The sequence below is a fragment of the Hordeum vulgare genome, chromosome 6H, assembly GCF_904849725.1.
Source record: "Hordeum vulgare subsp. vulgare chromosome 6H, MorexV3_pseudomolecules_assembly, whole genome shotgun sequence".
Classification (NCBI taxonomy): domain Eukaryota; kingdom Viridiplantae; phylum Streptophyta; class Magnoliopsida; order Poales; family Poaceae; genus Hordeum; species Hordeum vulgare.
The window spans coordinates 536,073,829-536,086,661 of NC_058523.1; the positions used below are offsets into that span (position 1 = coordinate 536,073,829).

General features: G+C 47.6%; 2 protein-coding genes across 2 annotated transcripts; one reads left to right on the top strand and one right to left on the bottom strand.

Moving 5' to 3' along the window:
• Window positions 1–2,307: 2,307 nt before the first annotated feature.
• On the top strand, window positions 2,308–4,569 carry LOC123406315 (protein TIC 55, chloroplastic). The gene is made up of 3 exons (XM_045099800.1): window positions 2,308–2,818; window positions 3,134–3,236; window positions 3,319–4,569. Exons 1-3 carry the CDS (start codon window positions 2,418–2,420, stop codon window positions 4,435–4,437), a joined length of 1,623 nt encoding a protein of 540 aa, XP_044955735.1. The 5' UTR covers window positions 2,308–2,417; the 3' UTR covers window positions 4,438–4,569.
• A 203-nt stretch (window positions 4,570–4,772) lies between these two features.
• LOC123406316 (probable serine incorporator) lies at window positions 4,773–8,138 on the bottom strand. Its single transcript, XM_045099801.1, has 6 exons — window positions 7,751–8,138; window positions 7,407–7,646; window positions 6,275–6,386; window positions 5,994–6,168; window positions 5,420–5,660; window positions 4,773–5,333 (listed from the first exon to the last, which is right to left on the bottom strand). Exons 1-6 carry the CDS (start codon window positions 7,932–7,934, stop codon window positions 5,044–5,046), a joined length of 1,242 nt encoding a protein of 413 aa, XP_044955736.1. The 5' UTR covers window positions 7,935–8,138; the 3' UTR covers window positions 4,773–5,043.
• Between the last annotated feature and the right edge of the window lie 4,695 nt (window positions 8,139–12,833).

Genomic DNA, 12,833 nt, shown 5'->3' on the forward strand with positions numbered 1-12,833 from the left:
AAAACCTGTACAATACATACGAGTTGTCAAACTGGAGCTAGCCGCCACCGTGCGCGCGAGTGCGAGTGCGACTGCGACGTTGGTCCTCCGCCGGAAGGCCGGCAGAAAAGGGCCAGGTTCGTCAATTTTAGCTCACCACGTCAACGAAACAGTGGCTTGCACGCCAGAGAGAAAGAGCCGCCGGAGCCCTGCCGACGGCACGCGCAGCGCAGATAGAAAGCCGAGCCAGGCGACGTTGATGCCGATGGGTCGACCGACATGGACGGACGTCGACGCCAGTTAATTCGGCTGCGAGAGACAGATGGAATGGATCATATATAGTAGATGCAGCAGTGACAGATGTGTGATGGGCAACGGATGATGCACAGACGCGATCCTGTCTCTTCGGCTACAGAGAAGTGAGCGCCGCTATACCTATACATGCTGATGCTGGAACAGTTCTTGGGTGATCGATGCGGGAGCACTGTTACGGGGTGATGATTAAAGGGAAAGCGTGGCTTTCGTAGCTCGTAATGGAGCGATAATGACGAGCTGGGGCCTGGCTCATCATGGACTCGTCGTGCGCTCCTTCCCCATCCGGCAAATATAAAAGGAATGACTGTTCCTTCATGTGGGGCTGGCTGGGTCGGCACACTGCAGATGCAGACTGGTAATTCAAAGTGTTTTTCGTGGTCGCGAGCTCAAATGCAGCCTTGAAGATTTATTTAGGAAAATATTAAAAAAAGTTGAAAAGGATCTGAATATTTGCGCAATAAACAATTAACAGGAAATATTTAAAAAGTTGAAAATAATTTGAATTTTTGCGCAATAAACATTGACGGAATATTTGTCTATATACATGTAAATTTTCATGAATGAAAAAGTATTCCTGATGCTCCGCACAAAAAAAGACACAGCGCTTTAGAAATATCTTTTTGGAGCGCTATTATTTTTGCCCGGAGATGAGGAATGTTTTTCTCCACGAAAATTTGCATGGATGTAGACAACTCTTCGTTGTTTGTTGCCAACAAAAAATATCAGAATTATATACTTTACACTCTCTTTAATTTATTAACTATATTTTCTTTTTCTGTTTGTGAGGGCACATTTGAGCTCGCGAGCAATCCACTTATAATTTATATTTGTACTCACGATATACGTATCATATCAAAAATTCACCTTGCAAAAGATGGGAATTTTTGGAAGTTTTATATTTTTTCTTTGAAAAAAATCTTATGACTCGGAGGGATGGTGTAGTGCACCTGCTTCATTTTGGAGAAAATTCGCTGAGCCGGGTTTAAACATGCCTGCCCTTTATTTTAAAACATTATGTAGTTACTGCTGGACTATATTAATATGTACTCCCTCCGTTCCTAAATATAAGTCTTTTAAGCGATTTTACTAAGGGACTACATACAAAGCAAAATGAGTGAATCTACCCTCTAAAGTATGTCTATATACATCCGTATGTAGTCCTCCAGTGGAATCTCTAAAAAGACTTATATTATTGAATGGAGGGAGTATATGTTTTCATTGAAATTCTATTTCCTTCATTGCATAATATAAGAACGTTTTTGACACTAGGTTGGGCCTTCGGACGAAAAACCACAACCCGGTTCTTCTTCACCTCCCCGCCTCAACCCACCTTCTTCCGCACTCTTGTCTTCCCTAGATGGCGCCGAAGCTATGTCCTTGCCCAATGGATACATTGTGGCCCTAATCTGCCCTGACATCACTGCCTTCAGCTATTTCGAGTCGATGATGGGCTCCTACCCAAAAGGGCGTGTCATGTGGGGGTGTGGGTGTGTTGTGGGTGTGCCTATATCTCATTTGATTGGTTTGGCTAAATTTCACCGAACTGACATCGGCAAAACTGTAATTCATCTGAAGTACTCTCTCCGTTCCTAAATATAAGTCTTTAAAAAGGTTTCATTAGTGGACTACATACGAATGTATATAGACATACTTTAGAGTATAGATTCACTTATTTTGCTTTGTATGTAGACTTCTAGAGAAATATCTTAAAAGACTTATATTTAGAAACGGAGGGAGTACAAAGCACCTCAAACATAGACGTTCATATCAAAAAGGGTGATAGGGTACACCGTAAATGTTTTGGTCACTTCCTGATAGGTCGCCCTTTGCTTGGTCATTAACTTATCTACTCTGTCCGTGGAACATTTTTTAATTCATCGCATAACGTCGAATTCGTCCAGGAGACGCGTGTGAAACTCACTCGCCGTCTCGCCGTCGCCGGTTTGCATGACAGGGACACAGGTAACTCGCCAGAACCTCTCTGGAGTCCCACGTACGTGTAACGTAGCGGGAAGCAAAGAGTCGTGTGTCTGCATGCAAACCCACGAGCCCACTACAGTCTTCCTATCCGGGCCATCGACCGCGCGAGCTCTGTGCGCCAACCAAACCAGACGAGACCAGACATGACGCCTCCTCCTCCACCCGCCACCGCGCTGCCGCGCCCGTCCCTCCTCCTCGCGGTCTCCTCCGCCGCGCTCCAGATCTCGTCGGCAGCGACGAGCCCGGCGCGCGGCGTGCGGTGGCAGGGGGTCGGGGGGAGGAGTGAGAGGAGCCGGGCCGTCGGGTGGTGCCGGGCGGCGGCGGTGGAGGAGGCCGGCGCGCAGGAGGACGGCGTGCTGCTCCCCAAGGACGGGAGCGAGGCGGCCGGGAGGTACGACTGGCGGGAGGAGTGGTACCCGCTCTACCTCTCCAAGGAGGTGCCCGACGACGCGGCGCTCCCGCTCACCGTCTTCGACCGCCAGCTCGTGCTCTACCGCGACGCCGACGGCGTGCTCCGCTGCCACGAGGACCGATGCCCGCACAGGTATGCATGACCTGCGTCTGCGTGCCCCCCAAGTCCCATGCCATCATCGGCTCTCTCTGTCTGATAAAGTGATAATCCCTGGTTGATTTTCGCGCTCGATCACCAGTCTTCAGTCATTCAGTGACCGAGTCAGTGTTCATCTCTTTTCAGAATAACAATAGCCCATTTCGTGCATCAAAACATAGAGATCGATTTCCTTTCGGGCAGATGAAACCAGACCAGAGACTACCATGATCTATAACTCATCTTGTAATATCGTGTAGCTCCGATCTTGTAACTGATCACATGATCCAAACATGGCCAATGGGTCTGCAGGTTGGCCAAGCTGTCAGAAGGGCAGCTCGTCGACGGCAAGCTGGAGTGCCTCTACCATGGCTGGCAGTTCGACGGGCAGGGCAAGTGCGTCAAGATCCCACAGGTTTGAATCAATTTCATTCCTGGATCAGTGCAAAAGCATGAGAAAGTTCAATACTTGATTCGTGTATCTGATGTGCGTGCAGCTGCCTGAGGGCGCCAAGATCCCGCGGAACGCGTGCGCGCGCAACTACGAGGTGCGGGACTCGCAGGGGGTGGTGTGGGTGTGGATGTCGCCGGCGAGCCCGCCGGACGCCAAGAAGCTGCCGTGGTTCGAGCCGTACGCGCGGCCGGGGTTCACGGACCTGTCGACGGTGCACGAGCTGCCCTACGACCACTCCATCCTGCTCGAGAACCTCATGGACCCGGCGCACGTGCCCATCTCCCACGACCGCACCGACTGGACGGCCAAGCGGGAGGACGCGCAGCCGCTCGCCTTCGACGTCGCCGAGCGCACCGCCCGGGGCTTCGCCGGCCACTGGTGGCGCGAGCGCGCGCCGCACCTCCGCAACCTGCTCCGGTTCGAGGCGCCCTGCGTGCTCTCCAACACGCTCGAGTTCGTGGACAAGGACGGCAAGGAGCAGTGCTTCTCGGCGCAGTTCCTGTGCCGGCCGGCCGGGCAGGGGAAGTCGATGCTGCTCGTCCGGTTCGGGTCCACGGCGAGCTCGCCGCTGGTGAAGGTGCTGCCGAAATGGTACCTGCACCAGAACGCGTGCAAGGTGTTCGAGCAGGACATGGGGTTCCTGTCGTCGCAGAACGAGGTGTTGCTCCGGGAGAAGGTGCCCACCAAGGAGCTCTACCTCAACCTCCGGTCGTCGGACACCTGGGTGGCCGAGTACCGGCGGTGGATGGACAGGGCGGGGCATGGCATGCCATACTACTTCGGCCACAGCACCATCTCGCCGCCGCCAGTGCCGGCCGTCGTGGAGCAGGCGCCGGCGGGGGCCGCCGCGGGCATCTCCGCGTCGTTCCCGGCCAAGGGCGGCGCCGGCACGCAGCACGCGCCCAACCCCACCAATAGATACTTCCGGCACGTCGTGCACTGCAAGGGGTGCAGGGACACCGTCAACAGATACACCGCCCTGAAGAAGGCCTTCGTCGTGCTCGCCGCCGTGGCTGCCGCTGCGGCCGTCTTGGCGGCGACGAGGCAATGGAAGGCCGTCTTGCTGGGCGCCGCCGCCGTGCTCGCCGCGGCGTCGTATGCGTGTGGCTCCGTGGTTTCTTTGATCACAACCAACTTCATTAGGACACACAGAAGATTGTAAATAAGCATAATTAGAGGCCGGGATATGATTATACTCTCAGCGCATTTTAATCTAGTCAGCTAGTAGAAACACTTAATGTTTTTACCCTTGTTTATATATCTACTCATATATACTAGCGTCATTTTGCCATCAGACGTTGCATGGCAAGACAAGTTCATAAGCCGAGACTGAATTTTTAACTTCTCAAGAAACAATTTCATCCACGTAGTGTATATTTGAAAAGAAATAGCGCAAGCAAAGGAATAGAGTGGGTCTGTTCAGATTACTGAAATCATGAAAATAACATACTATGAATTTTATTCATACTCAGGCTCGTAGAACGGAACACACCAATGTAAAAGAGATAGATCAACTTCAATATATATACAACCAAAGACCGTATCTTCACTGTTGAAATACTGGCAACAATGCCTTAGGTCACACATTATGCAGGACCAGACTCGACAACGTCACAAACACCGGCTCCTTGCCATGGGTTTGCTCACACAATATTACAGACCAGATACAGATAGTCAGCTTAGCTATCACAGCCGAAACACGTTCGATATGATACGTAGGTGCTCCAAACGGATGATGCACTCTTAGCAGGTAGGTAACCAGGTTGACCTAGAACTCCCTGTCTGGGAACAGGAGGGGAGCAACGAGGGACCAGATGAACAGGCCTGCTGTTGCCCACTGGGTCGCGATCCTGACCCAGACAGACGGCCACCCGACATCGACAAGCATTCCGCTCTCCCCAACCGAGGTCGACCAGCCAGTCAGGAGCATGGCAGAGTACATGCTTGCCAGGGAGAAGATGAGGTGGAAGAACGAGTAGGAGTATGTCACTGGCTTGGCCACATCCTTGGTTTCCTCCTCGTCTGCCTTGCTGAAGGGGAGCAGTGGCTTATCGGCACCTGAAGAAAACATCAATGAGTTCAGCAAGTAGCAACACGCGTGCTACATAATTAATTAGTTCAGTGGCCAGAGAAAGAAATCCAACCGGCGCGTGGTGAGTCTGGTGCTGAGAGCACAGTTGCAGAAGAGCCAGCACGAACAGCAGAGTAGACCACAGAAAGGATGGTGGTGCATAATCCCAATGTAAGGCTACCGGTTGACATAGCTTTGGAGTGATTGTGAAGACCGTTGCACTCATAATCCCTTGGCTCACTGGAGAGTCCACTGTAGCAGAGGTATGTGCAGTAGAGGCCTATGACTGATGCAGGCAACAAGCTTCCATTGACCTGCCCAAACCATAAGACCCAGATTAATGCTTTATATAAACCAAAATACTACATCCACCATATGTAAACCAAAAAACTACATCCACCATATGTAAACCAAAAAACTACATCCACCATATGTATAATAGACTAACAGCACCGATTGCCTGTGTCCCAACTAGAAGCTAAAAGTCCTAAAAGAAATCTAAGGAGCAGATCTTCATAGTAATTATCATAGTGCACAAACAAAATCATGTAATTTTCATGGCATAGCAGTGAGCAAAAACATTATGGATCAACCAAACATGACACTAACAAAAGCTAAGTTGTAGGAGAATGTGAAAAGAAGAATACCTTTGGGTGCAGCGCAACAATAGCGAATACAACGACAAGAATCAGTGTGGAGACAATGAAGAACATATTGAGTCCGCAGTCCTGTCCCGATGGAGTGAACCAGTGAAAGAGTAGACCCGAGAAAGCAAATGAGCCAATATAACAAACAACCGAGACAACCAACAGAGCCATGTACCTACATTGATGAAGAGCAAGTAAAAATATATTTTGTACAGAACTAAGGTGCACTTCTTTAACCAATAGAAACTCAGCTAATTGAAAGACAAAGACAAGGTACCCACCAGAACTGTTCATCTTTAGCAACCCAGTTCTCATTCCATCCGTGCACGAAGTCCAACAGAAGAACAACCTGAACGAGTAGGAACAGTCCAGATCCAAACTTGGAGATTGATTCTGCATAAATATATAACTACAGTAAGCATCACCTTCAGTAAAATAAACTTTTATAATGATGACAACGCAGTTTCCAGTAAAGCAAATAGCATAAACTAATCCAAAACATGTTGACAGTTTAAATTGGCAAGAGTATTAGCCAATGGTTTATGGGTACTATATTGCCTAAAGAAAGAATACAGAAACGAACAGCTAGATTAATCCATAAGACAGCAAAAGGATAATCCATTTTTCAAAAAATATTAAATAACTCCTCCAGTACAATCCCAAATCCCAACTCAGGTTTTATTAAACAAGCAAATAAGCAAAGATAGACAGCAACAGTTGATGTCTCTGATAGCAGGAGCAAATTTGAAACAAATCTAATCAGCTCGCATTCAGTTAAGTCAAGGGAGAGAGAAGATATTAGTAAGAAGAGCCTTGCAAACACAGACTTCATACAACAATAACCACGACTGACAGCACCAACATTTCTTTACACCTTTCTAATGCAATAGAATGTCTAGCCAACAGCTCAATCACATTTTGACTAATTTCCATACTCTTATATTAACGATTGTTTACCCTTTCTTTATGCCATCATTAAAAGGATACTAGTATATATCTTGATAACACAGAATTCACGATTGTTTTGCATATTAGTTATTCTACATTACCATCTATTCGTTTGATTCAGTGATCCCCATCTGATATTAATGTTTGGTTCAAGAAGTGCCCAGACGAACCCTTTCCATTCATTTTCTAGTGCATGGTAGACTCAAAAGTGCAAAACAAAACAGTCACCCCCCTGAAGAAACCTTTCCGGGGGTTTTGAGGGAAGGGGCAACTAATGTCCCCTACGATTTTATTATTCGTAAGTGTATGCTTTGTCATTCATTTAGACGAATAGTGGTTTCATTCAACCAAATGTTATCCATCCTAATATTCACGATTATGATGACCATGTGCGGTAGATATCAGGCGGGCCATCCTACAAACAGCTGCGTGCGTGAGCGGAAGGAGAAAGGGCCTCTCTCTCACCGTAGAAGCTGACGACGCCGTTGGGAACGAAGAACATGAGGAAGACGATGACGACCCAGCAGAAGATCTTGGCCATCCAGCCGCCGTGGTGGACCTTGTCGCGCGGGTCCTTCTGGTCCTTGATGCCGGCCATGATGGCGGCGAGGATGGTGAAGAAGAGGAAGTTGCCGAGGCTGACCCTGAGCACGGCGTCCGTCTCGAACCACTCGCGGTCCGGCGTCTTGTGGAAGTGGTTGATCCCTGCAACAGGCGACCGGAAGGAGCGTCGCCGGTCAGATCGAGCGCAAACGAATCCAGGGTCGTCGGGTTAGGTTAGGGTAGGGGGAGGGAGCGGGGCGGCGTACATGGGATGGACTGGAGGAGCGGCGCGGCGACCTCGCGGAGCACCCAGGAGGCGAGGAGGGAGAGCGCGAAGAGGCCGCAGTAGGCGATCCGCGCGGAGCGGCGGCCGATGCTGCCGACGGCGGTGCGGCACGCCTCGCACGCGCACGCGGCGCAGCAGGACGCCAGGCACGACGCGGCCCACATGGCGGCGGCCCTTCTCTTCTCCGGCGGCGATCAGTCGGGCCGGGTCGAATCGATCGGGGAGCTCGCGCGACGCCGCTGGGGTTCGATTTGGGGGAATTCGGTGGAGGGGAATTTGTGGGGAACGCGTGTTGGGGAGGGGACGGCAGAGAGCAAAGGATAGGAGGTGGATTCGGTCGCGGATTTGTTATTGTTCGGGTGGCCGCCGGGCCGGTGGGGTGGGGTGGGGTTGGACCGGTTAAGGAGACCGGGTCCGATTCATCTTTTTGTCGACAACTTTTTTTGTTTGTTTGGGTAATACCGAGCAACCATGTACGACACGACTTTTTTGCATGATTAAAATTAAGCTAGGGTGGTCTTTGCATGATTACAGGTAACATCAGATAAAACTGATAACAAATTGCGCATTGAACTATGACGACAAACATTACTAACTAAGTAGTAATACCCTGGCGACAAACATTTACTGACTAGTAAGACCTATATACACTTCCAGTGGAAAAAAAAAAGGCATGCATAGATTGTTTATTCCATAAAAATTATATAGGTTCAAGAATAGTTTGTAGATTGTCTGGCAAGATATAGTTGCTCTGAACAAGCCACGGTTGTGTGGCTCGACGGAGGTCCCTCGTGTATTGAGGAACTTTTGTCGAAGGATTGTAACTCTTGTTGGAAATATGAGTAATTTATCATGAGATTTTATTAAAAGAAAAACCAGGATAAAAATAACCATCATAATAAAGACGGAAGAAGACATGCAATATAGAGAAGAAATGACAAAAGATATGTGCACATATGATCTAAAAAAGAACATATGTGTAACCGTTCTATATAGACAAGGTATCATATGAAGTGATGAGCAGAAACGTAACATATCTAGAAGAGATACTATAGCAAAAAGTTGCGGTAGGAACTGAAAGAAGAAGAACATGAGTACGTACTGAGTTGCAGCAGCAGTAGGATTGGTGTTGGCGTCGTCGTTGGCCATGTTACCAGAGAGGTGGTCGACGTCGAGGAAGTAGTCGTCGTCCGGGAAGAAATCGTCGGTGTCCATGATGGAAGCCAGTAGTCGCGCTGAGCGCTCCCCAAAAACCTTATCGCCTTTCTCCCGTACAGGACTCGAAGAGACGGAGTTTCGGAGGCCCACTGTCCCGACGAACGGTGCACGCCGCAAGACGGGATGGGGAAGAACGTAGCAGCAGCACAGAGAAAGGAACCAGTGGCAAGTGGAACTTCTGATGCGTCTTTGTGGAGAGGAGCGACCTCTCTTTTATAGGCGCAGGAGAAGGAGGCGAGAGGCCAGCGACGTGAGCCGAAGAGAGCTACGGGATATGAAACGAACAGACAGCAGCGATGAAACTGCATCGTTTGCTTTTAATATCCACTAGCAAAAACGTTATTTCGTATACGAGTCGTGCGTGGCAAAAATTTAGTTCGACTCGGCTCATTCCTGCGGCGCGAAGCGTCGTGACGAGGCGAGGCGGGCGGCGGAGGAGGAGCGCGCGTATATGTCTCTCTTGTTCTCAAGCTCATACATGTGTGGAAACATCCTCCCTTATAAGGAGGTCCAACTCCCACTAAACTAGCAATGTGGGACTAAACATTTTCACCTCTTGCCTTGCACAAATGGGCTGCGTGGGCCTCTAGGATTTAGGATTTATTAGGAATTTTCTGAAATCATATATATTGGGTTGGCCCATATTTGGACAAAATTCCAGCAATCCCCCACCAGATCCCAGAGGCGCACAAAAATTGCCTTTGGTTCCAAAACACTGTTTTATATACCGATACTGCAGTGGAAACTGTTAAGTTAAACTTCCACCTAGAACTCTATGCTACACTAGTAAGCAACTTGAACAGTAGACTAGGCCTTGAGCTGCAAGTTTTCTGCGAAACTAGCTTCACACAGAGGTTTGATCGATACTAGGCTACCGTGGGACTTCCCCGCGGGTGGAGCTTATGCGTCATACTCCGAGACCTTTCATGAGTTTACTAGAGAGCACCCTACTCTCATAGATTGTGACGTTAACAATCAGACTCATATAGGTATGTTCTTCAAAAGATGTTCTGCAGGATAACATCTCTGCTTCAATAAGCCACTTAGAACATATTAAGATGTATATCAACCTGCCATGCAGTTTCGGAAAGTATTGCATCTTCATGGAGTGGTATTATTAATGATAAAGATACTTTCCTCTCAGTTGACCAACAACTTGTCTTCCACATCTAAGTCACGGGATCTCCGATCACAAAGAATAGGTTACCACTGTGAACAACTCAAATTGTGGGTCTCATACCCATCTCCCTCGATGCATTTTCTATCACATTACGTGATAGACCCTTAGTAAAAGGATCTGCCAGATTTTTAGATGTTTGGATATAATCCAATGCAATAACTCTAGAGTTTCTCATTTTTCTGACATATTTTAACCTTCTCTGAATGTATCTTGATGACTTCATGTTATCCTTTGAGCTGCTCACTTTCGTGATCACAGTTTGATTGTCGCAGTTCATAAGGATACCCGGTACAGGTTTCTCGACAACCGGCAAGTCACTCAAGAGCCGGCGAAGCCAATCTGCTTCGACAGTAGCTGTATCTAGTGCTGTGAGTTCTGCTTCCATTGTTGACCTTGTTAAGATCGTTTGCTTGCAAGACTTCCAAGAAACAGTGCCACCTCCATGAGTGAATACATATCCGCTCGTGGCCTTTATCTCATCAGCATCAGAGATCCAGTTTGAATCACTATACCCTTCAAGCACCTTTGGGTGTCCAGTATAGTGAATTCCATAATTTGCAGTGCCTTTCAAGTAACGCAAAACTCTCTCTAGAGCTTTCCAATGCACATCTCCTGGTTTTGAGACAAACCGACTCAGGTTGCTAACAGCAAAAAAAATGTTAGGTCTTGTAGCACTGGCTAAGTACATAAGCGAGCCAATAATCTGAGAATATTTCAATTGGTCTCTAGCAATTCTTCGATTCTTTCGAAGCAGCACACTCGCATCATATGGTGTGGGAGAGGACTTGCAGTCACTATACCCAAAGCGAATCAAGATCTTTTCCACATAGTGAGATTGAAGCAATGTAATCCCACCATCTTCGTCTCTTAACAACTTGATGTTCAGAATGACATCAACCACTCCTAAATCCTTCATCTCAAAACAGTGAGATAGGAAATCCTTGACCTCTTTAATAACATTCAAATTTGTTCCGAAAATCAGTATGTCATAAACATACAAGCAAAGGATAACTCCCTCGCCCCACCATGGTGATAGTACACACATTTATCAGCTTCGTTTACAACAAAGCCTGCAGTTGTGAGAGTTCTTTCAAACTTCTCATGCCAGTGCTTGGGTGCTTGCTTAAGTCCATATGAAGACTTCGGCAACTTGCATACTTTCCCTTCCTGACCATCTACTACAAACCCAACTGGTTGTTCCATGTAAATTTCCTCATCCAACTCTCCATTTAGGAAAACAGTCTTAACATCCATTTGATGAACGAGAAGACCATGTGAGGCGGCTAGTGAAAGTAGTACTCAAATAGTGGTTAGTCGAGCCACGGGTGAGTAAGTATCAAAGAAGTCTTCACCTTTCTTTTGGGTATAACCCTTAGCCACGAGCCGTGCCTTGTACTTTTCGATAGTACCATCAGGCCTAAGCTTCTTCTTGAATACCCATTTGCATCCTATAGGTTTGCACCCATAAGGACGATCAGTGATGTCCCAAGTTTCATTTGCCAAGATGGAATCCATCTCACTACGGACTGCTTCCTTCCAGTAGTCAGCATCTTCACACGCATAGGCCTCTGAAATAGAACTGGGAGTGTCATCTATGAGATACACAAGAAAATCATCACCAAAGGACTTTGGAGTCCTCTATCTCTTGCTCCTGGTAGGAACTTCATTGTTCTCCTCCATAATATTTTCAAAGTGTTCCATCGAAATGATAGGTTCAGTAATTGTGACTAATTCATGGTTTGATGAATTAGGCATCTCCTGATTAGACGAGGTAGCTATATCCTTCATGGGAAAGATATCTTCGAATAAAGTCGCATCATTTGACTCCATGATTGTACCGATATGCATGTCAGATACCTCAGATTTTACAACCAAAAATCTATATCCAATGCTATGAAAAGCATATCCCAGAAAAACACAATCCACAGTTTTTGGTCTTAGCTTGCGCTTCTTTGGGATTGGCACATTGACTTTCGCCAAACAACCCCAGGTTCGTAGATAAGAGAGTTTTAACCTTTTCTTTTCCCATTCCTCGAATGGAGTTATCTCTTTGTTCTTTGTGGGAACTCGATTCAGAACATGACATGTGATGTTTGCTGTGTATCCCTTGCAATGGCGCCAGAAATAGTTGTGTCGACGACACCAGGAATCCTTCAGCAACGGCTACGCCTTAAGGGACTTCCTAGGAAAGTATGCAAAGGATTTCCCCCGTGGCCTTGGAGCCTTGCGTTGGTGTTCCCTCGAAGCGAAAAGGGTGATGTAGCACAACGACGGTAAGTATTTCCCTCAGTTTGAGAAGCAAGGTATCAATCCGACGGAAGAGTTTCTCAAGATCCTGCACAAACACAAAAGCTTGCACCCAACGCTATGAAGGGTTTGTCAATCCCTTATAGATTGTTTGCCAAGTGAGAACTGAAAGCAACAAAGTAACAAAGCAAAGTAAAAGCGAAGATGTAAACGATGGATGCGAATAGACTCGGGGGCCGTAGTGTTTACTAGTGGCTTCTCTCATGAAAGCAAGTAGACGGTGGGTGAACAAATTACTGTCGAGCAATTGATAGAACTATGCAGAGTCGTGACGATATCTATGCAATGATTATTTCTATGGGCATCACGTCCGAAACAAGTAGACCGATACTTTCTGCATCTACTACTATTACTCCAC

What these genes read in the sequence shown, in the direction of transcription:
- LOC123406315 (XM_045099800.1), top strand. Translation starts at nt 2,418, where the DNA reads ATGACGCCTCCTCCTCCACCCGCCACCGCGCTGCCGCGCCCGTCCCTC. An exon ending in GAGGACCGATGCCCGCACAG is followed by an intron (nt 2,819 to 3,133) that starts GTATGCATGACC and finishes ATGGGTCTGCAG; the next exon opens with GTTGGCCAAGCTGTCAGAAG. An exon ending in AGTGCGTCAAGATCCCACAG is followed by an intron (nt 3,237 to 3,318) that starts GTTTGAATCAAT and finishes ATGTGCGTGCAG; the next exon opens with CTGCCTGAGGGCGCCAAGAT.
- LOC123406316 (XM_045099801.1), bottom strand. Translation starts at nt 7,934, where the DNA reads ATGTGGGCCGCGTCGTGCCTGGCGTCCTGCTGCGCCGCGTGCGCGTGC. An exon ending in GCTCCTCCAGTCCATCCCAT is followed by an intron (nt 7,647 to 7,750) that starts GTACGCCGCCCC and finishes CGCCTGTTGCAG; the next exon opens with GGATCAACCACTTCCACAAG. An exon ending in CGGCGTCGTCAGCTTCTACG is followed by an intron (nt 6,387 to 7,406) that starts GTGAGAGAGAGG and finishes ATATTTATGCAG; the next exon opens with AATCAATCTCCAAGTTTGGA.